At 36.6% G+C, this 25,697-nt stretch overlaps 4 protein-coding genes across 6 annotated transcripts in view; 1 reads left to right on the forward strand and 3 right to left on the reverse strand.

Annotated features, from left to right (window-relative positions):
- Positions 1–427: 427 nt before the first annotated feature.
- Positions 428–6,524, forward strand: LOC103152511 (protein pitchfork). The gene is made up of 5 exons (XM_007572993.2): positions 428–706; positions 2,029–2,124; positions 4,417–4,550; positions 4,618–4,735; positions 6,254–6,524. Exons 1-5 carry the CDS (start codon positions 548–550, stop codon positions 6,317–6,319), a joined length of 573 nt encoding a protein of 190 aa, XP_007573055.1. The 5' UTR covers positions 428–547; the 3' UTR covers positions 6,320–6,524.
- taf8 (TAF8 RNA polymerase II, TATA box binding protein (TBP)-associated factor) lies at positions 6,116–10,610 on the reverse strand. Its single transcript, XM_007572970.2, has 8 exons — positions 10,433–10,610; positions 10,000–10,153; positions 8,571–8,669; positions 8,431–8,493; positions 8,223–8,347; positions 7,969–8,116; positions 7,549–7,691; positions 6,116–6,821 (listed from the first exon to the last, which is right to left on the reverse strand). Exons 1-8 carry the CDS (start codon positions 10,478–10,480, stop codon positions 6,681–6,683), a joined length of 921 nt encoding a protein of 306 aa, XP_007573032.1. The 5' UTR covers positions 10,481–10,610; the 3' UTR covers positions 6,116–6,680.
- A 650-nt stretch (positions 10,611–11,260) lies between these two features.
- On the reverse strand, positions 11,261–12,193 carry g0s2 (G0/G1 switch 2). Of its 3 annotated transcripts, none has more exons than XM_007572972.2 (2): positions 12,022–12,193; positions 11,261–11,922 (listed from the first exon to the last, which is right to left on the reverse strand). In XM_007572972.2, exons 1-2 carry the CDS (start codon positions 12,170–12,172, stop codon positions 11,561–11,563), a joined length of 513 nt encoding a protein of 170 aa, XP_007573034.2. In that variant the 5' UTR covers positions 12,173–12,193; the 3' UTR covers positions 11,261–11,560. The 3 variants fall into 3 exon arrangements, with proteins under 3 accessions (XP_007573034.2, XP_007573033.2, XP_016516614.1); XM_007572971.2 differs by having other exon boundaries at positions 11,261–11,925; positions 12,022–12,188; XM_016661128.1 differs by having other exon boundaries at positions 11,261–11,925; positions 12,036–12,061.
- A 3,989-nt stretch (positions 12,194–16,182) lies between these two features.
- The window catches only part of camk1gb (calcium/calmodulin-dependent protein kinase IGb), a 10,602-nt gene continuing 1,087 nt past the window's right edge, over positions 16,183–25,697 (reverse strand). Inside the window, exons 2-13 of the mRNA XM_007572973.2 lie at positions 24,828–24,930; positions 21,500–21,625; positions 21,343–21,417; positions 21,114–21,252; positions 20,701–20,824; positions 20,543–20,618; positions 19,511–19,623; positions 19,338–19,416; positions 19,163–19,250; positions 18,083–18,432; positions 17,687–17,782; positions 16,183–16,962 (exon numbers count right to left, since the gene is read on the reverse strand). Coding sequence (XP_007573035.1) covers positions 17,725–17,782; positions 18,083–18,432; positions 19,163–19,250; positions 19,338–19,416; positions 19,511–19,623; positions 20,543–20,618; positions 20,701–20,824; positions 21,114–21,252; positions 21,343–21,417; positions 21,500–21,625; positions 24,828–24,913 — 1,314 coding nt within the window. The 5' untranslated portion in view covers positions 24,914–24,930 and the 3' untranslated portion in view covers positions 16,183–16,962; positions 17,687–17,724. The remainder of the gene's footprint in view (positions 16,963–17,686; positions 17,783–18,082; positions 18,433–19,162; positions 19,251–19,337; positions 19,417–19,510; positions 19,624–20,542; positions 20,619–20,700; positions 20,825–21,113; positions 21,253–21,342; positions 21,418–21,499; positions 21,626–24,827; positions 24,931–25,697) is intronic.

Below are 25,697 nucleotides of genomic sequence, written 5' to 3' on the forward strand. Positions count from 1 at the left end.
GTCAAAAATTTGCAAGAAAAATTTTATTTTTAAATGCATCTTTGAAATTTCCTAGAAAAAGTGAAAGTTTGAGCTTCAAAGGTTAAAAATTTTAGACTTCTGAAAATCAGAAAAATTCTAGAATTTTTTTCTAGAAAAAATTTTTTCCCCAAAATTTTTTAAAAAATAATCTCAACATTCGAATATTTTTCTTGCAAAGTTTTCAACTTCTGCAGCTCAAACATTTTGTGTTTGTTCTAGAAAATTCTGTTTTTTTTTTATAGAAAATGTTTGGAAGTTTGTTTTTTTTTTTAATTCTGATTTCAAAATGTTGAGGTTTTCTAACGGAAATGTGCTTTTTTCTGCATACAGTGGTTCTATTACATAGTCGTAGTTACTACTGTCTGGACTTGCAGCATAGCCGTTTGCTACATTTGAACGTTAAAACACTTCCAGAACTTTACACAACTTCGGCGTTGTGTTACTATGGCGACGTCCCTGTTACTGTAGTAACGGCCCTAAACATTTCAGCTAGTTTTACTCGCCCTGTTGACAGTTTGCCTGTAAAATGTCAAACCCGCTTTTTCGTCGAATTAGATTCGGAAGCTCACAGGACAGAAGAATTTACCCAAGCTATTTTGCACTCGACCGATTAGGAAACCAATCGAAAAGATATGAAGCTCGGAAACCGCCGCATCTCGGACCGGGCTGCTATGACAACAATGAGGTGAATATGCTGATCACATTTTCTTTATTCTTTTTTTAAACTGAGATACAGTACACATTTTGTGTGGTATTTTTTTTTTATATTTTCATTTTTATTGAGAGGATAGCCATAGTCTAAAACTACTGGGGAGCGGGGTTAGGGTAACAAACAAAAAAAACGGAAATTAGCCAATCAATCAATCAAATTTTATTTGCATAGCACATTTCAGCAGCAGGGCATTTCAAGGTGCTTTACATAATTAAAGAAAAAAATAGAATAAAAAAAATAAGAACAGCATGTGACATTGAAGATAAAAACATACTTTTGTTACAGAATTGAAGCGCCTGTAGTCGCCGGACTCCGCCGTCCATTTAACACGGGTATTCAGGCCCCGTCGCCTGACAGGACGGAATTTACAGATTTTTTTTGTCAAAACGCCATTTGATAAGGATTCTTAAACCTCAGAGTTTTAGTTAAAACGCCATTTAAAAGAAATTAATAAATAGATAAAAAGTAAAGATAAAAACATTAAAAACATCAAAAACATCGAAGACATCAAAACCCACACTCTAATCCTAATTTAGCCATAAGCAACTCTAAACAGAGATTTATAAACTAACAACAGTATTTTAAAGTCTATTCTTTGAGCTACAGGGAGCCAGTGTAGGGACTTTAAAACTGGTGTTATGTGCTCTATCCTCCTGGTTTTAGTCAGAACATCAGCAACAGCATTCTGGATCAGCTGCAGCTGTTTGATTGATTTATTAGTCAGACCTGTGAAGATGCTGTTGCAGTAATCAATGCGGCTAAAGATAAATGCATGGATGAGTTTCTCTAAATCGTGCTGAGACATAAGTCCTCTAATCCTGGAGATGTTCTTCAGGTGATAGAAGGCCGACTTTGTGACTATCTTAATGTGGCTCTGAAAGTTCAGGTCAGAGTCCATCACTACTCCCAGGTTTCGGGCCTGATTGCTGGTTTTCAGATGTAATAACTGAAGCTGTGCATTGATTCTAGTTTGCTCTTCTTTAGGTCCAAAGATAATAACTTCAGTTTTGTTTCTGTTCAGCTGGAGAAATTATTATTTAAAATTATTTCCTGTTATAACCTGAGCCAGTGGGAGCATATAAATATTGAAAAGAATTTAATAACTTATTATTAAATTCCGCATATTTTTTGTGGATTTTACAGATGAGAAAATCCCAATGAGTAAATCTGTGCATCTTTTGTAAATCTGAAAGATGTTATAAAAATAAATAAATAAATAAAAATATGGAGATAAGAGATTTGAATCTACATTATGTTGAATTTTAAGAGGACCTCTGTTTTCTTTCTCTTTCCAGTTTCGCTCCATTGTTTACAATCTAGAAACCAGACCTGAGAGTTACAAGGGATATGCTCTCTCTGCCCGGACTGGCACTCGTTTTACACCTTTTAAGGTATTGTTTTTACTGCATGTCAAAGCGGTTGTTAACTCTTAAGTTATCGACAGAAATACCAGTCAACATTTGTCAAAAGAAGGAAAATGTGAGCATATTTTAGCTATAAAATACAGCTATTATTTATACATACGAAACATCAGGGATTTTTTCAGTGAAATAGCAAAATATTAAAGAGATATATTTTTTACCTGCTCAATAAACAAAATTTTAATGAACCAAGTCTGATTCTGTCTGGGTGACAAACGTGGAATCAATCATTTTATAATGAATTATTCAAACTTGAATTAAGCAGTAAATCACAGTGATGTTTTAATAAATGATGTTATTTTGATCTAGAAGATTATTTTTAAATCCTAATTAGTGTAATATTTCTTTGCACTGATCATTTTATTGTTTTAATGTGCAAACTAACTCTTCAGAGGATTTTTCATTGATTCTGAGATATAGTTTCCATTTTGATAAGGGAATATAAGGTTGTCAGAACTCCAACCTGCATCGTTTAAACGACTAACGTGTGTAAAGTGATCTGTTGAATTCTTCTGCTGGAAAAAAAAAAATGCTTCACCTTCTCAGCAGCATATCTTTCTTCTGTTTACATCTCAAGACCAACATCCTTCACACTGAACTATTTTATTTCTCGAGCAGCACTGATGGACGCCCTGCACAAACACAACCTGAAGCTCAGAGTTTGATGGGTTTTCTTATCTTTGGCACAGTGAGCTGGATTTTTTCCCTCACTAAATCAAATGGAGAGGTTGACTCAGTTTAATAGAGAACATGTGTGCGTTTTCACTCTGCTGACCTGAGATTACCTTATAGGTTTCTGTTCTTTATGTCTTTTATCTTGAGTAATACCGATTCAAGCTACACTGCTTGGTGATCAGGATTAGGTTACGGATAATGTCCGAGAATACTAAATATTCAAGAATCTATAAGACTTTATTAATCACAAAGCAAATATGATGCATGTGCATTCATGTCTAAGGGACTGAAAGTTATAGATCTACAATTTTAGTCCCTGCTTTTGGTTTAAATGGATCATGAAAATACTAAAATCAAATAATTTCTTCATTATGTGATGCAAACATTATAAGAGACAGAAATCAAATTCAAAATACTTTTTTTTTGATCCCAAAGGGAAATTAAATATTGCTGTAGCTTATGTTAATTAATAGCTCTTAATGATGGAAATAGCTTCTGTAGCAGTCTGTATTACAAAGATTTGGAATAAGCCTCTGACTAAAGACATCTAAGACATCTAATGAAGAGAATCATTCAGATTGTCCACAGTCGTTCCCAGAACAGAAACAAAAGTAATTCTTTTTTGACAATTATCTGACTTGATGGACAAATTTTACATTTTCTTTCATATCAACACATTTTTTTCAAAGAAAAATTAAAAATTACAAAAAGAAAAGTTTGGTGTAAACACAAGTTTGTTATTCAGGTCTATCCTGATTAGTGTGATGTTTGTAATTCAATAATTTCAAATATGATTGAATTAAGCAATAAGGTAATAAGCAATAAATCAAATATTCATGATTAAAAAAAATATTTTTCAGGCTCTTGTATGGAGGTATTGGTTTTGAACAAAGGAATGGGGTTTAGAGAACTGCGTACTTTAAGGGGCAGTATTATTGTGCTATAAAATGGCACAATCAAGTAACTATGTTAACTTCAGTTGTTATAAAAATGCCGTCGATATCAAATAGGACTGAAAAGAAAGTTGACTTCTTAATTTAATGCAATGAAATTAGGCCTCAGTCTAAAAACTCCCGCTCTTTCTGAAACTCCGTCTTCAGGAAGTCATCATAACATCCCTCCTTTATGTTATATGTGCTGTTGAACAACGCATTTTTTATGCATTGTTGTACTGAGAAGTAGGTGTACAGTTCCACCAGGTGTTTGCTAATTGCTGCTGGCTAGTCTGAAGGAGCTGAGCTGTTCTGCAATGCTGGAGCTCAGAAGCTTGAAAACTGCAGCTCTGAGGAGGAGCTGTGCCTCAAAGGCGGGGCTAGGTCCACCCTGGCATTTTACACAGCTGAATGGTTGCCATGGAGATTAAAATATTTCTCAAATATGCATGAGAGAATCAAAGCAACACTCCAAGTGTGCTTTTAATTAGGGAATAACACTATAACATGACATAAACTTAAAAAAAGTAAATTTTACAAAGTACTGCACCTTTAAAATATTGACCAATCCTGTCATGTTTGACCCTTGACCTTGATTTAATTCAGCTTTATGGATTGATCCATAATCCTTAAATTCATTTTTGAATTTTTCCAGTTGACTAAGCCATCACCTCAGCAGTACCAGAGAGACCAGAGCAAATCCAGAGTTCCTTTCCACGGTAGAGCTCCGTTCGGTTCTTATGAATATAAATTCAAACTGCCGAAAAACACCGCCCTAAACAACCCAAGGTGAGAGACAGTCCATAAATACACCGCACTGTTGAACTGAGCTAACGGCCATTTCTTCCTGACTCAGCCCTGGGATGTACGAACACATCACAAAAACAAACAGGAAGGTGATCTGGCCCATGTGCTTCGGGAAACCGGACTGGTCCAAACTGCCGCAGCTGGAAAAGAAGACTGTCAAAGTGACGGTGAGCAACACCAAAAAACAAAATATATACCTATACTGCTTGAACTTTTTCACATTAACACCACAAACTTCACTGCTTCTTGTTTGGGGTTTTATGTAATAGATTAACACAAAGCATCAAATATTTTAGGTCAGGAAGGAAATGAAACATGGCTGATTTCCTGAAAAGTGTGAATGGGATGGAATGGGATCCGGGAGGGACTCAGAGTAGAGTCACTGCTCCTTCACGTCGAGAGGAGCAAGATGAGGTGGCTCGGGCATCTGGTCAGGATGCCTCCTGGACGCCTCCTGGTGAGGTGTTCTGGGCACGTCCCACCGGGAGGAGGCCCCAAGGAAGACCCAGGACGTGCTGGAGGGACTATGTCTCTCGGATGGCCTGGGAACGCCTTGGGGTTCCCCCGGAGGAGCTGGAACAAGAGGCTGGGGAGAGGGAAGTCTGGGCCTCCCTTCTGAAGCTGCTACCCCCGGGACCCGACCCGGAAGAAAATGGATGGATGGATGGATGGATGGATGTGAATGGGATGTTTCAGCCCCGTTTATGCTGACACCTGTAAATAAAATCCAATGCAACCAAATCAAATTCTCTTAAAAGAAAAAAAAATCTCCTTTTAACCTGTTGGTCTCAGGTTGTCATTCACAATGACAGGGGTGTCAAACTCCAGTCCTCAAGGGCCGCTGTCCTGCAGTGTTTAGATGTGCCACAGGTAAAAAACAGTGGAATGAAATGGCTTAATTACCTCCTCCCTGTGTAGATCGGTTCTCCTGAGCCTTGCTAGTGACCTAATTATTCTTTTCAGGTGTGGTGCAGCAGAGGCACATCTAAAAGTTGCAGGACAGCGGCCCTTGAGGACTGGAGTTTGACACCCCTGTCACGAGAGGACCCAAATTTGGGTCCTCTCGTGACAGACAGGTTAAGCACCTTCTCATATCTAATTATTAGTCACTTAATCAACACTGTACTGATTATTTTTATTTTATAAGTATTTTTTAGCTGCAGATGCAGCCTGTGCGTCAAATGATCAAGCAAACACTAAACAAATGCTGTCAATGCATTTCAGGTAATAAAATGTTTTTCTTCTTTAAAATTTTAATTTGTTTATTGGCATCCTCTATTGTATTTCTAATATTGTATAAAATGGTTTCAATGTAAATCAACAGAATGTGCCAATTTTTGTATCCAGTTAATCGTCAGAATAATCAATAGTTGCAGCCCTAAACTGCACATTATTTTTAAAATGTTTAAATAAACCAAGTATCATTTTGATCCAACTTTTCAAATGTGTTACTTTATGTCGGGCTATCGCATAAATCCAAATAAAATCCAGAGATTTGAGGTTTTACCAAATAAACTTTGAAGGAAGAAAAAAAAATAAAACTCCACTACTTTGGCAAGTCATTGTATTTAAAAGACAATCCAACACATGAATGTAGAAACAAAAACAACAGAGGTTGAACCCCAGATGTATAAACTGTACATGAAAGCCAGCTTCTGTTTTCTGTTTTTCTTTCCTCCCCTCAGGAACCCGCCAACTACATGTTCGTTAAGCACAGGGGCAGGCTGGCCTATCTGAGTTTGTACTTTTAACTCTACAGCTGAAGCATGAAATCACATCACAACATGGACGCCGCGAGGAGTCGCCTGAAGCTGCAGAAATCCTCACCGAGCAGATACTGTAAGAGTTAATAAAAAAATAAACTTGCTTTTTGCATTTGAAAAAAAGTGGGTGCAGGTGACGTGGAACATTTGTTGCATACAAATCCCAATATCAAATGGGTGTGTACAGAAAACATTAAAAAAACAAAAAACAGTGTCATCATCAGTCTGCTTAGTGCGGCTGCTTCCTGCTCTCACAGCAGGTTTTAAGTTTCGCCTCAGAGAGGAGAAAACGTCTTCACGGCTGAGCCGCAACGAAAGAGGCAAACAAGAGTTCATCATTGGAGCGAGGTCATTTCTTCCTCCTCACTTTGGGTTTCTTGACGGGCCGGAGATACGGGTTGTCAATCACATTGTCTTCGCTGGCCTTGGTTGATGGAACGACGCCACCAGGGGGCAGCACGGAGTTCTCTTTGTCAGCGCTCGGATCATCCTGAGACGCAGAGAAAGTTTTACGTTAAAATGTGTCCGCTCCTGTATCAAACTAATAATAAAATAAGCCACCAAAAAATAGTCATAGAACAGTGAAGAACAAAAAAGGAAAGCAATAAGCGACATGGATTTTTTTTTCTCCCACCAACACATTCGGTTTCCATAGCTCACAGTGATGTCAGGATGCCGAGGAAAAGCAAGTTTTTTTCTTAGAGCTTTTTTTTCTCTGAATTTTAAGATGTTTCTCCTGGTAAAATTGCAAGTTTTTACCATATTATAATATTATGATTCCTAATCATAATATTATAATATTGCTATTATAATAATATTATTATTATTACCCTTAATAATATTATGATTATATTCTTGTAATTAAACAAAGATTTTCAGTCGTACAACTCACAGAAGGGATGACTGAGATAAACACCACTTATTAAAAATATTTTCTGTCATTTGTTAATCGTTTTTAGAAAAGAAAGCGAACAAAAATAAGAAATAAAAATAAATTAATATCTGACATGATAAAAATTGGAAATTTAATTTCAAGCTATACTACCCAGCTCTAATCTGTGGGTAATTTCGGGAGCCTGTGAAACTACCTGGTAGTTTCTCTCACTGAGTTCAGAAAGACAAGATTAGTATTGGTAAGATTAGTAAGAAAAACTAAATTTTCTGAAGAAAATACCACTGAGTACTAAAATCATTAGACTCCAGCTGTGAGGACTTACAGCGATAACGTTCCCTGCTGCGTTCTCGCTGTCTGTCTGGTCGTCCTGCTCTGACGAGTCCGTCTCCTCCAGAGTCTGCAGTTCCAGCTCTGAAGGAAGGAGGGCGCTGAGGTACGGGATGGTGCTCGGTCGGGCAGCGATCACTGAAATCAGTCACATACATATCAGTAAAGCAGTGATCCATTCGTTTCACTTCTGATACTGATGTTTTAGATTTAGTATCAGTAAATACCAATCTGACACAGAAAATCAGCTTAATTGACTTAAAATGTTCCTTTTTCTACTTAAAACCTTATTGAGAAACAATTCATTTAACAAACAAGGTCTGAAGAAAGGAGAGGAGCTCTAGGGTCGTCTCCAATACAGATACTGTGGAAGTTTACACTATAAAATAACCAGTGTTACAATGACATCACTCACAGGGGAAGGCAGAGATGTCATCTTTGAAAAGGCTTTGGGTTTCTCCGGTTTTGGCCATGAAACGTGTCAGCGCTCGTTCCACATCTCTCCTCTGGGTGGCAGCTTTTTCTCTCACTACCTGGTAGTCTGACACGGGCTCCCGAAATGTCTGAAGGACATAAAAGTTCAAATGTAATCAGCAGTTACCTTCAGAGAAACCAGTAAGCTCATTTGATTTTCAAGGATTTGTTTTCTAAAACTGGTTTCTGGCTCACGGGGGTTTTGATGTAGGTGTGAGGGTCGGGGAACTCCGGGAAGTGCCCGGGAATGTGAGACGGATGCGTCCGCTTTTGTCCAGCAGACAGAGATTTAGGAGTCACCGGCGCGTTCGTCACTGGAGCTGAAATTCAAAATGAAAATAAAAAAGTTAGAAGTTTGGAAAGCACATGGGGAACATAAATGAGAGGCAGAAAGCTTCCTTACGGGCGGTTATGACCATCCTTTGAGATCGCTTTGCGTAGACAGGCAGCGTGTCGACGTTGAAACCTACAAACAGTTTGAATTTCATCAGATCTGAGTCTGTCGACAGCAACAGGAAACTGTTTGTAGATTTCTGATCTCACCCATTTCAATGAGGGTCACCACGGTGTCCGACAACGTCGGGACGCTCCTGGCTGTGTGTTCACAGTACGTTTTAGCACATCGACCGATTTCAGTTATGTCTTGAAGGAAATAAAAGACAAATATTTTATTTGTTCTTTTACACAACAAAAGGGATGTAATAAAATTCAAATATAAAACAATTTGGACCACCAGTTTTGATTTTTCTTCCTTATCTAAGGGTTTGTGTTTGTACAGAAAAGTGAATACAGAATTGCCATTTCTTAAATCACATCCTGCTTTTTAATAAAATAGACTTTTCTTTTAATGTTTTAAATAAGAAAATTAATTCATTTTTTTAATTACAAGAGAAAATGTTCCACAAAAAGCTTTTTTTTAATTTAAATAAATTTCAGTGGAGAACGAATTTAAGTATTGTCAACACAAGCTCTTAATGTCTGAAAAATGCATTTGATTACATTTTAATTCAAAACTGCAGAAAACAATTTAAAATCCCTGGACAAAATTTAACAAATCTAAAAAAAAGAAAAGAAAAATAAACATAATTTTATGTACTTTTCTTTTAATAGAATTGATTTGAAGTAACAATAATAATACATAAAAATAAATCAAAATAGGATGTAATATGTACTTCTTTATCCTTCTGGAAGGTTAACCAGAAACATAAGTAGTCATTTGACTGTCGTTACTCTTATGGAGATGTCCGTGACAGACGGTAGAAATAAAAATGAAGAAAATTCCTGATCAATAGGAAGTGAGCACAAGCTTTTAGTTTTTCCAGGGTTTTTCTATGACATATTTTGTTGTTGAGCATTTTTAAAATGAACATTTTCTTTTATATTAAAACAAATATTCTTAATTTTGCACATAATGTTTGAGTTCTTAAGGATACATGAGAGGAAAACACTTTTTAACATTTTGTAAAATAAAGTTCTGTTAAACCACAGCAGTTTGTTTAATTTTTCTATTTAAGTATTTTTATTTACACTTGGTAGCTGATTGACAAAAGTAGTTTACATTTATATTTATCTATTTTTTGTATTTTCTTTGATGCACAAAAAGCATCATGTGATTTTGTATATTTTTATCTATAAATATATTTTTTATACTAGTAAAAAAACTGTTTTGAAGTGAAATATTTGTTTGGCCAAATCCAAACAAAAATGAAAAAGCAGAAAATGTGGAACACTGTATGTGATCTCGTTATCAAGGTATTTAAGAATTATGTCGTGGTATCAGTTTTGGTAATATTGCCCAAGATTATTCTTTACTTCCTAATGAAAAGTAAAGGACAGGTTCTCAAACATCCCTCTTTTTAAGTGCTCTATTTTGATGATTATTTCGTGGACGGCTACCATTTCAAGTTTTCGCATGAAAGTTTTACAATCTTTAGAATATTTTAAATGTTCCAGTTAAATGAATCATACGTACAGCTCTGCATCATCTCCGTCAGCGTCTCCACGGCGGCCTTCTCGGCGCTCTCGAAGCCGCTCTCGGTGAGCAGGGCGCTGACAACAACCTGAAGGGTCCGCCGCCGGGCCAGCTGGTAGTTCTCTGCGGGGCTGGAAGCTGCTTTAGCTCCCCGCTGACAGAGCACAGAGGAAATACAGCCTGAATAAAACCTTAATCTTTAGTTTGCTACAACTTTATCAAAACATATGTGGATATGACCAAAAAGGAAGTTATCTGAACCTAATGCTCATAACACAGCGCAGTAATTTGTAAATATATTTACTTTCAGTAACTAATTCTTCTCAATATGTAAGACATTGAAGAAATATACCTGCTGTGTGACTGCGAGCTAAAGCTACCTAGCTTAAACGCCGTTACATTTTGTTTCGTGACCGAATAGAACGACTCTTACCCCGCTTGAATTCAGCGACGTCCCCGATGCTGCCGAGGAATCCCCCATCTGCACTCACTTCAACTTTCTTTCCTTTGCTAAATAAATGTGTAAACGTATTTTACTCATTCGACTGGCGCGTAGCCACCGATAGTAAACATAGTGCGGCTTAATGACGTAGTTTCCGCTACTTGGGCGGAAGTTGAATCCACCTGCAGTTTTACGTAGCACTGCCATCTAGTGCCAATTTGTTGTACGACACATCTGTTACCAGGAAATACAAATTCAAAATCTATGATTTTCGCACTCTTTTAAACCCATTCGAAGCTAAAATGTGCTTTATTGTTGTTTTACTTACCTAAAATTAATCTAAAATTTAAACAAAGATTTTGTTTACATTATGGTGTCTGTATATGTTTAAAACAATTGTTCCAGACCATCACTGGGAAGATGGTCTGGAAGATGGCTCATCACAATAGTCCATGGGAAGATGGCTCATCACAATAGTTCTCAAATTAATATCCTGCTTTCATGTTTTTAGAAGAATTGATGTCTAATATTATGTCACGGAACTGTGATATAACACACTATATTATTATACATTGTGTCTCTACGCTCCTGTGAACAAATTCCCAAAAAACTGAGATGTGCAGATTCTGTTCACGTATTTAAGTCAGGACATAAAATATTATTGATTTGTGAAACTGTCCAGTTTATGATACTATTTAATCAATTATGAACAGTTTTTTGCTATAAATTTGAATTTTACAAATTACATTTTGCTTACATTTTATAATGAATTTATTTGAATTAGCCCACATAGTTAAAAAAAACAAATCATACGTAGAATTTTGCTTGCACAAGAAAAGCTGTTTATTAAAACATGTAAAATTCTTCCTTGAACATCCAGTACAAGTCATTTATTAGAATCTGCTGCCCAGCAGCGAGACATTACTGTATCCTGCAGTTTTTCAGTCTAAAAGTTCACCGTATTTTGTTTTGTCATCAACAAGGGCAAACTGCATTTTTAGCCATATAAGAAATAAATAATGCAGAAAAAGGGATCAGTTTAATGTGGTGACAGGGTTTATCACTACTGCCATCATCAACCCTGTCTGCAGAGTCCACTTCTGGGTTTGAAACGTTTCCCTAAGATGCGTACAAACGATTGGCTGAGCTTCTCTGCAAAGCAGATCCCGGATGTTTGACCTTCGCCTCAGACATTACGACTGCCATCACGTCTTCAGTAGGAACAGAGGTAGTGTCAGCTGTTGGTACATCTTTCTTTTTCTTGTTTTCAATGAGAAGTTGCTCCAGTTCTTCTTCTATGGTGCGATCCTCCGCAAAGGGCAGGAAAATCATCTCCACCATTCCACCAACCATTCCAAGGACAGCCAGAGTAGAGCCGAGCATGTAGATCTTCAACATGCTGCGGGTAGGCTTCAGGCTCAGCAGATCCTTGGCGAAAGGGATGATGTCGCTTATGCTTTCCATATTTGGATTTGATGACCCTGCTGAAAAAAGAATCAAGAAAAAACAATGTACAAACCTGTTTAGTCTGAGAAAATAGTCCTGAAAATGTTCAACATGTTTTAGAAGCAACAACTCACCTTGAAGCACGTACCAAAGTCTTGATTGTCCCAAAGTGTTTGGCTCAATCTTGATAGTGGAAAGGCAGGAGAAAATCCTGCAATTTAAGGCCGAGAAGAGCCACGTCAACTCCCTCAGACCTGATGCATATTCATGAGGCACTACAGTCATTTTTTAAAGAGATTCACACTTGTTTGTGTCAAAGGGCATGCAGTTGTAGAGCAAGAAGTGAGACACTCCTTGTACGTGATGCTGTGCATGTGACATCACATTTGCACCAAAGCAGATACAACAAACAGCTTGGTGTGTGGACAATCTCCAACAATAGGGTTTTTGGCATATCCATCAATACTGACACAAACTGAACAACGTGTGGTTGATTTGCATTGGGTGAGTTGTAACTGTGTACGTAGTCTTCCTCAGGTGAGCTTGAACAATGTCCAATCAAAGTATGTGTGGCTGAGAAAAGTCCCTCCCACTTATTGACTGACAAAGATAGTTTGGTTATACAAGTAATACCCCTTATTGAACACCGACAGATAAGTTCCACAGCCAGATAAGGTGCTACACAATCATTTGAATCATGCAGTCCTGTGCTGCTCTGGCTCCTGCACTCAAGCAACCCACCTGACTTGGTAAGAGACTGCAGTGTTCATGTGTGTGTGCATGTTTGCGTGTACGTGCAATCTTTGCCTCAAACTCCATGCCCTTCGACCCAGATCTTGCTGCACGCGACAGAGGGGTGAAGTCAGGCAAGTGAATTGGGAAATGCGTCTGATCTTTGTCACACAGGACCATGTGTCATCCACACTCAGTGAAATGGGCACAGAACACAAATTAGGGCTGAATCAACATCTGTACAACAGATGATGCACACTTTGCACGGTAGCTTTTAGTCCAGTTGGATTTTAAACCACAGTGATGGCCATTGTCTATCTTTTGTCTTTTGTCTTTTCAGTGATCCAGTCAGAAAATACCTGATAAATTAAATATTTAAACTTCTAGGTGACTTATGGGTCAGTGGTAGAGCAGATACAGCATATACTGAGGTAACTGTCTTTCTTCCAACTCTCCTGGGTTTAAAACTCGATGATTCCAATGATTGCGCTTTCTGTCAGATTTGGAAAAGAATTTCTTCAATTGTTGGGAAATAACCATGTCAATATAGCAAGTTTCATACAAGAGTGTAAATAAAAACAAATTATGTGGTCAAAGTTGTCATATCGATTGACAATGTCAACAAGCTGAAGAGAACATACAAAATGAACTTTTTAAAGATTAGGATAGACAACAATAACGTCACCTTGAAACAAAATTCAATCTGTATCTATCAAGTAGTACAGATACACAGATAGTCACTTAAACTCATCAAAAAATGCAAAAAGCACAATTTTGCATGATGGCTGTCCATTTATGATCATGAATAAGAAAGAAGACTGAAACTATGCATTGAGGAAGTGATTGGACCGTTCCTTGTGTTTTTTTTACCTCAAGAATGTTAAGGAATAAGAAGCTTTCTGGATGTAGGGATCAAACAGCATTACGGGGTAGAGTAGCTCCTATCCCATCTGGAAATGCATAGACATTGGGACTCGCCTATGAACACAGCGTAACTCCTTGATTAGCATCAATGTCCATGCACCTGGCTGCATTTAGTCTCCATAGTAGCAATCTCTTGGATTTTTACCGTTACTGCTTTCCTGACTGCATCAGGTTTTAAATATGAAACCACAGGATTAGGATATCTTGCTTCAAACCCAAGCAGGAGTATATCTGCTTTCTTTAGGGAAGCATGTTGGATACTTTCCCATTTGCAGCATTCCAAAATTTGCGAAGGATATGGTCGAAATCAAAAGCACAGAAATTTATGTGTCCACTCGCTTTCTTTGCATGTTGTTGCTGCAGGGCACCAGCATTAGCAAATGAAATGGTATCAGACTTATATAGCTCTTTTCAACCCTACTGTATTGTAGCCACAGCTGTCCTGGGGCAGGTTGACCGAAGCTACGCTGCCATCTTGAGCCATCTGAACATTAGAAGGGAATTGTCAACACCTTCAGGCAAGGTAGGACACAACAACAGAGGCGAATGATTCCTACCGCCTTATTGTTTTGTTCAAATCATCTTAAAGGCAGTGACTCTACTACCTCATCAGCAATCCACGAGCTGCCCACAATGCTCACTACATCATCAAAAACCTTTCTTGTCATCTTCAAAAACAAACAAAAAAACTATCCAGAACAAAAAATACCCCAATTATTATTCTGACAAGATAAATTACTTTTATATCGAATGAGTATCAAAGTAATTGGTCTATCTATCTAACTAAACAAAAAGAATAATACTAAAAGAAGAATAATTTCCGGTTCTAAAATGACAAATTATGTTGTCCAATCAACAACGTCTCAGGTTTCCCACTGCTGTTCTGTTAATGTCATATTTTTCAGTTCCTATGTTTTTCAGTTTGTTGTTCTTAATGGTTTGTTAAAGTGGTTTGCACTTCTGGGCAAAAACATAAAATCTTACCAAGTATTTTTAGTCTATTTTCTAATGTAACTATTTTAGTTATACTAGAAAGTGTAACTTATACTCCCACCAAACTAAGAATTGTTTATTTATTTTAATGTTTGATTTTTTTTTTTAAAAGACTTTGTAGTTGGTGTTTATGTATTGTTGATAATTCTTTGAGTAACACATAATTACCTAGTGATATTTTCAAATTTCCTGCCAACTTTAAACATTTTTAAACTCAAAAACAAATTTTCTTTGGGAAACCCTGTGAGATTTTGTGTTTTTGCAGTGTACGAGCATCCATCAGGGAGAAAATTATACGCCAAAAGCCAGTAAAGTTCTTTGATTTCCTACTTAAATTTGGGACTTTGTTTCTAGGATAACCTCTCACCAGTTTATCTCTCTTTTTTCTGTGGTTTTCCTTAACACCCTGATGTGAGCACTGGTAATGTTGCACATTTTGGTTTGTTTTTGCTAAATAAACATGAGGCTTTCCAAAGACACTGTGGTAATCTCTCTGTGATTACGCTGTCCAAAATGTTCCTCTTTAAACAAAGTGACTTTGGATTCTGGGCATTTGAGTTGGCAGCTGCCGGGAAAAGGTTGAGTCTGTTTGGAAACCTTTGCCCCAATTTGCTGCGTTTCTGCGCTTGAATGGTCAGTCTGTCTCTCTACTGGACTTCATCAAGCCGGTCTTTAGGTTAGGTGAGGAATAGGTCCAGATGTAAGGAGGCTTTTCAGTGAGGGTTTGGATGAAAAAGGGTGGGATGTCCTGTTTATTCTGCTTTCAAATAAAAATGATTGACTGGAATGTTTATCTACAGCATTTCAAAAATGAAAGGGTGATTTTTCCTTTTTAATCCAAGAGGTTTCTTTAGATATAGAGCAAATGCAGACAAGCGGATCAATGTATATAAACCTAAAATATAGTTGGTTAAGCTTGCATGGATTGAATTTGAGATTTTTTTTTGTTGGAGCTTCTGAAAATGTGTTTTATGCTGAGTGTAATTCACGTTTTTTGAAACCTGCCGCGCTAAACACTCTCTTGTTAATCCTAACTGTGTTAGGCGCTTAGGTGTAATCTAATCTAATGAAGTGTTGCCTGCTAATTGGCTTTCAGGTTAGTTTAATTGGAGACACTAAATCAGGTCAAAGGTGAAAATGTTCAAATATGGCTGAAGAGTTTCTGAAGATAGGAAAATACAGTAAGAAAAAAATTTATTTGCAGTTTTGATCAGTGCTCTAATAAAAAAGTTCAGGTATTTTTTTAAGCCAGTTTTTATTTTTACCCTAGTTTAAAAAATATTCTTGCTGATTCTCTTTTTATACCCAATATAAAAATACTCCTCTATTCATTTGATTAGAGGATGATGAAATCTTCACTACTAGATTTTCATTTTTTTGGCCTATTTTACTATTTTTCTTATACCTGAATCAAGTTATACGTAGTGAAAATTTCTAAGCACTTTAATCAGTGCTTACTTTAGTCAGTAAAAATGTTGAAAATAATTTCAACAGCTCAGAATTAGCCTATTTCAGACATTTCATTTTATGTCTTATATGTAGATTTTTAAATTATTTTTATTATTTATCTTTGCTAATATATTTTCATTTATTCATATAGTTTTTTTTAATATCTCTGTTAAAAACAGAAAACAATTTGAGAAACATTTTTGGTAAATGAATATTTTATTGAGTTCAAGTAGATGAATGACATAAATTTCACATTTAGCTTTTATTTCTGAGCCAACCAGATTTCTTCAGAATATACTGGAAACAAGATCAATAAAACTGCACCAAACTGAATAAAATAAAATAAAATAATAAAAAAAATCACATTACAAAGTGTGTTTTAACTAAGCAGTTAATGAACATTTAGGTTTTAAATCACAGATGGCATGCAAGAGCTATGCATTGGCAATTTTTAATCATACTTGCAACATTCATAAATACTGAGATTTATTAGCTTGAGCACACAAAGAAAAGCATTTACAGGAAGAATAAAGACATAAATTTACATCAGTGTTGCTTACTAGAAGCACTTCTTTAAAATGATTTATTAACAACGTGGGTTTTTATTTATTTACAAAAGTTTGTGAAGGTTGTCGTCTCCTTCCTGTCTGTGCTTTTCAGATCTCAAATGATCCTTTAAAAAAAAGCTGCAAACAAGTCGACTTTCCTTAAAAAGATCAGGAACTCTCTGTTCCAATCCACCGTTCTGTCCTTTGAAACTCAGTGTCTGCAAAGTGGGGATGTGTGTCTTAGATAAATGTTTGGAGGGTTTAATGTGAGTGTTTGAGTTTTTATTGGCACTCTTTCCGACAAGAAGCCCCACAGACTGATGGTGCGGACCGGTCGGGTCCACTGGGGGTCAACCTCCTCTGACTCTGAGCAGAGAGGAGCTGCTGACACAAAACGGCGTCACACCGAGTCAGAACAGCAGCACTGACCTGCAGAGGGCAGAAACACAAGATCTTTGGTATGAGCTGGAACTGAGATGCACATTTTGTCACTTTATAGCCTCAAATTTGTGTATTTTATCAGGATTTCATGTGATAAACCAACACAGAGCAGCTCAAGGAGCTCTTTGTTTGTCTTTCTTTGGTTTTCAAAAAAAATGGGTGATTATTCTATCAGGATTTGGATGCTGTGCAGCTGAAAGAGTTTTTACTTTTACTTTTTTAACTTTCAGACATCTGTTATAAAGTGTAACCATAGCAACCAGGCATTGTTTTTACAACTGGAAGCAGCTGATAGCATTTAAAAAGCTCAAATTGTACCTGAACTTACAACCCAGAGAAGTTGGATTCGGCCAACAAAATTCAAATATATTTATAAAGGTGTGGAAAAAGGAAATGAGATCCAAGATTTTAAATTTGGGTGGAGGATCAGTTTCCTGGAGCTAGTTATAGCCAAAAGTCAGAGTGTTTAGTGTTTGTTGGTGTGCTTTAGATCAAAGCATGATTAGGTGTTAGAATGGTCCAGTCAAAGCCTAGACTCAGTGAGCATGATTCTTTTTAGATTTTTTAGATTTACCTATATGAAAAATTTAGACAAACTTGTGTAGACACTTCACATAAAATACTAACAAAACATATTATGCATGCTGTTTGTAAAGTGACAAAATGTGAAAGAATGCAACACAATTTATATCATATTTGATTTTCTACTCACCAAAAAAAGTTTTAACCCATTAAAACTTCATCCAGCTTTCACATGATAGAGCAAACTCCGGTCTGTAAAGTCTTCCCATTCCGGTTTTTAGCGTACCTGAAAAAAAAGCAAAGAAACGTTATCACACATCAGATGTGTTTAAGAGCAATGGAGATAAAACAAACAACAGTGGAGTACATTTCTGCCAAAAATGAGGGGATTCTAGTAAATTTCTGATATCAATTTAAAATTTCTGAGTTTCTTGAAGCAAATTTTAAACTTTTCAAACTCATAAATTTCCAAGTTTTTTCTAGAATATTTCTGAGATGTTTTGGCAGAAATGTACGCCTGCTCTTTTTTTGTAGATGTTTGCTTCTGTCAGACAGTCCAGAACCATGACTGGATCCTGACGCCTACCCGTTCAGGTTGGCGGGCTCTGAGTGGTACACGTGCTTCCCCTGCTCGGCCATGCTGGGCGCGTGCTGCGCGGCGTTCTGGCTCTGACTGGCCTTCAGTGGGTGGAAGTGGTTCTTCAGATCGACGTGGCTCGGGGGCAGAGACATGTGCTGCGTCTCGCTTATGTTCCCGTTGATGTCTTCTTTCTTGGTCTCTGGCTTTTCCGGATCCTGATGTTTGCGGCTCTTTGTTGGCGAAGACACGTCGATCACTTTGATGTCTGGGACGCTGGCCTGCCGCAGGGCCAGCTCTGTGTGCGCCAGCTGCAGCTTCTTCATGTGATTGATGGCTACAGTGGCGTTGAAGGCTTGCTGTATGGAGAGCAAGGAAAAACATCACATTCAAGACAACGTTTCAGCAAACCCTCCTGGTTTTTCACTAAAACCAGAAAGATAGGAGCACATCACTCCAATATCCATTGACCATACAATGAAAATACATTGGGTTTTTTTTTTTTATGGACAATGCAAGATAAAAATACTGAATCTGAATAGTAAAAAAAAAAAAAAATCTAGAAAAAACTCTGAAATATTTTGATTAATATCAGATACAATGACTAACTTATTCACGTGTGATTTTAATTGCATTTCTTATGTAATGGAAAAAAAGCAATTGAAAAGATTTTCTATGTTTGCGGAACATTAGCTACATTTCTATTATGAATATACACAAAATTATATTCAACTAATGTAAAAAAACAACACTATTTTGCAACCTGTTTAGAGAACAATAATCTCCATATTTTATGTGTATTTTCTTAATTTTGATTATATAATTTGACAATTGAAAATGTTGTAGTTGGTGATGTTTTAATGATGAACTAAAATGTGCGACACAAATAAACTTGGCATATGTTTTAGCTAATTTCTAATGGGGACCAATCCAATTTGGTTTGGTACCTCATCATCAGTTAGTGACTTTTCCATAAGCCCATCTTATTTAACCGGCCTTAATCGGGAAGGATTTAGGTGCACACCTGATTAATAGGCTCCAAACTTGAAGTTACATCACATTAAATCCAGGAAATGAGAGCGAACTGACCTTCCACTTGGACTGGGCGAAGTTCTTCTGGATCTGAGCGCTGACGGAGTAGTAGATGTCTTGGCTCCGAGCTGTCTTTCCGATTATCCTGGAGAACGAACAACGCAATGGAAAGCTTAGATTTATTCCAAGGTAGCGATTAGGCTGTTACCTAAAACCGATGAGTGCAACTCACCAGGGGTGTCTGAGAGCTTGCTCTGTGGTGTAGCGCATGCTGGGGTTCTTCTGCATCATGTTACGGATGAAATCCTTGGCTGCAGAGGAAAACGGGACACTTACTTTATTGGAAAAAAGACAAGAAAACACTATAAGAAGAGAGATGTGTGCATGAAAAGGGAATATAATTACCAGATTCAGATATGTCATCCCAAAATGGTGAGTCAAACTCATACTGAGCCTTCATGATCTTGGAAAATAGTCTTGTCTCACTTTCTTCGTAAAAAGGAGGATAACCACAGAGTCTGCAAAGAAACATGGGCAATTAGTTATTTATTGTTTTCAATTTAATTTAAGTTTATTTGTATATCAACTTTCAGCAACAAATAGATTCAAAGTGTTATACATCATAGAAAGTCACCAATTTGTGAAACAAGCAAAATCAGAGTACTCAAAAATTATACTCAAGTAGGAGTAGCACTACTTCAATACATTTTTACTCAAGTAAAAGTAAAAAGTATCCATCCAGGAAATTACACAAGTAAGAGTAAAAAAGTATTTAGTGAAAAGTCTGCTCATTTAATATTTAAAAATTGCATCATCAGTTAGACCAAAATATAAAGCTAAGTGGAAGTTTTTGTATTTTAATGACAATAATTCATGTAAGTAACAAAGAAAATAACAAAATCTGGCAAAAGATAAAATTTCCAAATTAGTTTCTTTCAATAAAAAAACTTCTGAAATTTTATCAAAAACTGCAGATGCGTGTCTGGTTCAGGTGAATTTTTGGTTAAAACATGTTTGTTTTTCTTTCAGATGGTGAAGAATCCAGATATGCAACTCAAGTAACAGCAACAATACTTAATAGTAAAATAGTGAAAAAATACTCCTAAAAGTTTTTTTTTTTCAAAAAAAGTTACTGAATTAAATACAACTGAGTAAATGTAACTAGTTACTACTCAACTCTGATCAATACATATCAAATATGTTGATCAGTGTTTCTAATTTTACTATTTAAATCAGCATATCGGCTCTATGGAGGTAAATGTCCACTAGAGGGTGCTATTGTTAATCTACTATTAACATATGTTTATTATAATTGCATATTCTCACCTCCTAAAGGCATTCTTCATCACTTAATCAATATTTTAGTATTTAGGAAAACAGATCTCAGATGCAGCAAGCAGCCTTTAATGTGAAAATCGATTTTTAATTGATACTTACAGGATGTATGTGATAACGCCAATTGACCAGCAGTCGACTGCCTTGCTGTAGGGCTTCTGTGCTAAAACTTCAGGAGCTGAGAGAGAGAAAAGGTTAAAATAATTTATATTGTGTCACATTTCTAGTATCTGATAATTTCCTATAGGGCGTTTCCTTACCTACGTAACCTGGGGTGCCGCACGCCGTGGACATGATGCCGCTCTCGGCCATCTTTGACAGGCCGAAGTCACTGATCATGATCTTGGAGTCTTCTTCCTGGCTGTAATAGAGGATGTTCTCTGGCTGGGAGGGAACAAACACACAAAATCTGTTCAACGTCCTAAAGTAGCTACAAGGCTAATTAGAGCTGCAACTAATGATTATTTATGATATTTATTTATGATAATTCTGATGATTAATCGATTAATCAAGTATTTGGAAAAAAGTAAAATTATCAATCATTTAACATTTAAAAATTGCATCATCAGGTGGACCAAATTATAAAGTTATGTGGAAATTTTGGTATTTTAAGAACCAATATATCAATAATTCATATAAGTAAGATGAATAAAATCTGAAAGTGATTTTTCACCTTGAGGTCTCGATGCACGATGCCGTTTTGATGCAGGTAGCTGACGGCTTCCAGGACCTGCTGGATCACCCTGCTGGCGTCCTTCTCTGAATAAACGCCACGGTCCAGAATGCGGTCGAACAGCTCACCGCCCGAAACCCTGACACAGAAAATCCACACCGGTAAAATTCAGTCATCACCATCATCATTAGCAGCTCTGATTAGATCATCACACAAATGGAAAACTCACAGATGCATGATGAGGTAGTAATGCGTCCGACTTTCATAGAAATCTTCCATCCCTACAACATTCTCATGTTGGATTCTGTTTGAAAAAACAAACAGGATTTTATGAGACATTTTTAGCTCTATACCAGCTGAGGAACGGTTAATAGAACAGTACTTACTTTCTCAGCACAGCTATCTCGTTCTCCAGGTTGATGTCCCTCTTCTTTTTCTTCTTCACACACTTCATGGCGAACATCTTTCCGGTCTTACGCTCTCTCACCATGTAGACCTCAGAGAACGCGCCTCTGTTGACGACACATATGACTTTAAGACAATCAGTGGTGGAGGAAATGAGATATTCACATAGTCATTAACCTGCTTTCCTGTTCGTCTGCTAGAAGCTGTTTCACATTTTGAAAGTTAATTAAAACACATTCATTTGTAGGGTGTGATAATTTAATGCATCAGCAGCTTCAGATGAGTCAGTAGAAAATTATTTTTACTTTTGGAAATGAAAAGAACAAACAAAAAAACACTTTTAGGCAACTAAATCTTTAGTTCCTTGCAAAATGTAACCTAGATTTTTTGTGACAGACCAACTAAAGGCAGTACATATTTGAGAAATGAAAATATATATTTTCTTAATTTGTGGTTGGTTTTGGTGGTAAACATGACAAATAAATGTTTTTCTTTTCTGCATACATTAAATCAAGAATACAAGTTGGAAATACATAGTTTTCTTTCTTAAAAAGTATTTTGGATTCATTTTAAGTAGAGCATTTTTTCAAGTCATTATCTATTCCATAATTTTACTCCATAATTCACTGAAATGCACATTTGCTTTAAAGTAGTTCACACAGTTTCAATTTTAAAAGACAACAAAAATTGTAAATTAAATGGTAATAATGTAAACATAATAACATTTTTAAATTAAGGAAATCCATAGTCTCAAGATATTTGGTTGAATAAATTTATTTGCATGTTTTTTGTGTTACAAAGAAAGGAAATGTTTCATTTATTCTCTTTAATGCCTCTTCTTGGAGTAAAAATGTCCTGATTTGAGTTTCCTGGAGCTAGTAAAGAATAGTATCATCATAAGGTTAAGATCTGATGAACTCTGCAGCTTAACTATTCGCATGCCAGAAGCTTGTTATTGTGTTCTGTTCCCATGCTATCTTCAGCCGCAGTCTGGGAATAGTTGTTCCTCCAGGTGGATTAGAGCGTTTATCCCTGACGCAACGGAAACCGTGGCCAGCTGAGGGCTCCAAAGGTCAGACGGTGAGCATGTGCGGCGGCGGGGCGTCTTAAGGAGCAGATGCTGAGCGGGCCGGGTCACAGACAGGTGTCAAGGTTTTCAGGCAGACGGGATGCCATAAAGCCGCCACCTGCTCAGGACGTGACACACTTTTCATATAGACAAAAAATAAAAAAGGTCACAGCTGATCTGGACTGTAGTTATGTGTAGTTTTATGGCCCGGTTTGTTTTTATTACCAAATGGTAAAGCTAGAAATATTCAGGCACCATTAGAGACAAAATAAACAAGAACATCTTCATCAAGCTGGATCTCAAGAGAATCCACACTTCCTTTAATACAACAGCAGGATTTTATGTCATTTAGTCGAATGAATGTATGTTATATTCATTTTTATTCACAAATAACACCCAAAAAGCAAAGGCAGAAGCATTTTAATACACTTAGACCTTTTTACAGTCTATATAACATTTTTAAATAAAACAAAAAGAAAATAGAGACTTAAGATTCAAGTCTCACAATCAAACTGTATTTTTGAGCTTTTTGTCCACAAGTTTTTGGTGTATTTTGAATGTCATCATCTTTCTGAAGTAGTTTTTTGCCAAAAGATGATTTAGGCAAAATATATAACTTTTTGCAAAAAAAAAAAAAGAAAAAAAAAATTAAATAAATAAAATGACTTAGGCCATTATTTTAGGATGCTGACGATATAATTTATCATAAAACTGATGTTATTTTTTGTTTGCTTATCACCAAATATATGTATATATATATAAAATTTGCTGTAATTTTTTATTTATTCATGAAATTTCATTTTTGACTTCTCCATCATTTGCAACTAATACATTTCATGTTAACAATAATTTATGTGTAACAACAACAATAAGAAAAAAGGTTCAGAGCTGACGACACAACCTTGTGGTACACCACAATGAATCACGACATTATTACAATTTTAAAAATTTCTTTTTTCTCAGCAAACTGTCAAAATAAAAACATCTATTATGAATTAAGCTTAATTCATTAAGAATGTGTTTTATTTCATTTTAAATTCTGATGGATTTTCATGACAATGTAGTGAAGGAAGCTAAATTTCTCTTGAAAGTGAACTTAAAAAGAGACAATTTTGGTGCCTCTTTTTAATAAACCAATGAAGAAACGTTTAGCATGTTATGGTTTCCATAAATCTTCGTCCACATAACCAAAACCTTGAGCCTGTTTTTCAAGCCGTTCAGGGAAATAAACGTAATTGCTTTTGACTAACTGAGCCACACACTATTCCCCGCAGGGAAAACACAGTCTAATCACTGCTGATGCTTGAAGCTCAAAATCCCTCGATAGAGTTCTCTGGAAGATTGTGTTTTCAGTTTGGCAGCACCTTAGATTTGTCTTTTTTATATCTGTTGTTATTAAGAAGCTCAGCTTGCTGATTATCACCTCTGATGGGAAAGAAATCAGGCCAGCAGATGAGATTAAGAACCGTCTGCACAGAGTGGAGCAACAAGTTTCAGAGCGATGACTTCAGCAGGAGGAATTACAGCTAATGCTTTATATTTTAGTCTGTTTCTGTGTCTTTATTCATGTATAAATACTTCATTTATATTTATTATTATCACCACAAAGTGATTAGAAAACCAGTGTTTATGTCAGGAGCATCTATATATGTTCACATTAATATAAATAATTTTAAAGATGAGTTTTTCACATTTAGGATAATTTATGGAGATGAAAATTTGACAAAAAGTAAAAAATAGACACTTTTGATCAGGCAACATGTGGAACATACAGAAAAAATGATCTAAAATAGATACAGCTCTGGACAAAATGAAGAGCCCACTGCACTGAAACCCATTGAAAACCTCCTGGTTATTCCACCAAATGTCGATTTCTGAACTCTTTAGTTTTCATACTCAAGCTGCATTATTTATGTTTTATTCATGAATGAAAATGTAAATTTTGCCCCTGATTTTTGATAATATGAGACAGATGAAGCTTTAGATTTTCTTTATGAAAAGAAAGATTATTTGAGCGGCACATCTCCGTTTTTTTTTCACTAATTTTTTAAGAAAAATACCAATAGAGAGGTCCCAGTTTTAATGAATGAACTTTGTCTCTGCCTCATCAGACAGGAAACTAAAACTTTAACGAAGCAGGCCTCCTTAGGTCAATCCAATCAAACCACTAATCTGCTCCATCTCCAGCTGTGCAGAACATTTCAAACAACAAGAGACAGACAGATGAGCGAAGTACTTACGATCCCAACTCTTCTATGAATTCAAAAATCTCCTGGATGTTTTCCGTGTTCTTCTTCCACGCGTAGTCGCCCTCCTGGCGCCCCATGTCTGCGGTGGGGATTTCTTTCAGGGGGAAACAGAAGACACAAGACAAGAGGTCAGCGCACAGCGAAGCCCCATGGATGTCAAAGTGCTGCGTGGGCAGCGACGCCTGCTCAGCGTGTTGACTCCTCCATCGTGATATAATAATCATACGTCCAGACAGTCATGTGGGATTACTGCAGGTATGACGAAGCAGTTGTGAAGGTTGATGCGTCTGCCGCAAAGCTCAGACTGTCTGACAGCAGCAGACTAAGGGTTCGCCCAATAATCTGATCAGAAGCCAGTTTATTCAGCTCACATCTGTGCAGCAACTTCACAAAGGGAATAAAAGCAAAACCGAATGATGAGAATAAAATCAGATCCTGAGGAAATAACCAGATCCAGACCTGGAAGGCTTAAATCTGAGCTGGGGAAGAAGCCATTAAAACTGGAGGTTCCAAGAAGGATTAGGAGAACTTTAAATGAGCAGGTTACCCACTTTGTTTCTTGTCCTCTTTCCTCTTATATAAGGGATTAAAAACTCCTGATCTGGAGACCTGACCGTCTCACAGGTGACACCCTGAAATACCTTCAGGCCTAATGAAACATACAGGAATCAAACATATCATCACTAAAATTAATAACCTGAGTCATTTTAGAGGGACAGGAAGTCATGAGATATTGCATCTTCTACCTGTTTCTTTTGGAACAAGTCATGTAAAATTGCATGTCAGTTGGCATGATTTGTTTTATTATTTGTTTTATTTTGTTACTTTTTATTGTCTGCCTGAGATAAACAAACAAATATA

Source organism: Poecilia formosa, unplaced genomic scaffold (genome assembly GCF_000485575.1).
Source record: "Poecilia formosa unplaced genomic scaffold, Poecilia_formosa-5.1.2 Scaffold312, whole genome shotgun sequence".
NCBI lineage: Eukaryota > Metazoa > Chordata > Actinopteri > Cyprinodontiformes > Poeciliidae > Poecilia > Poecilia formosa.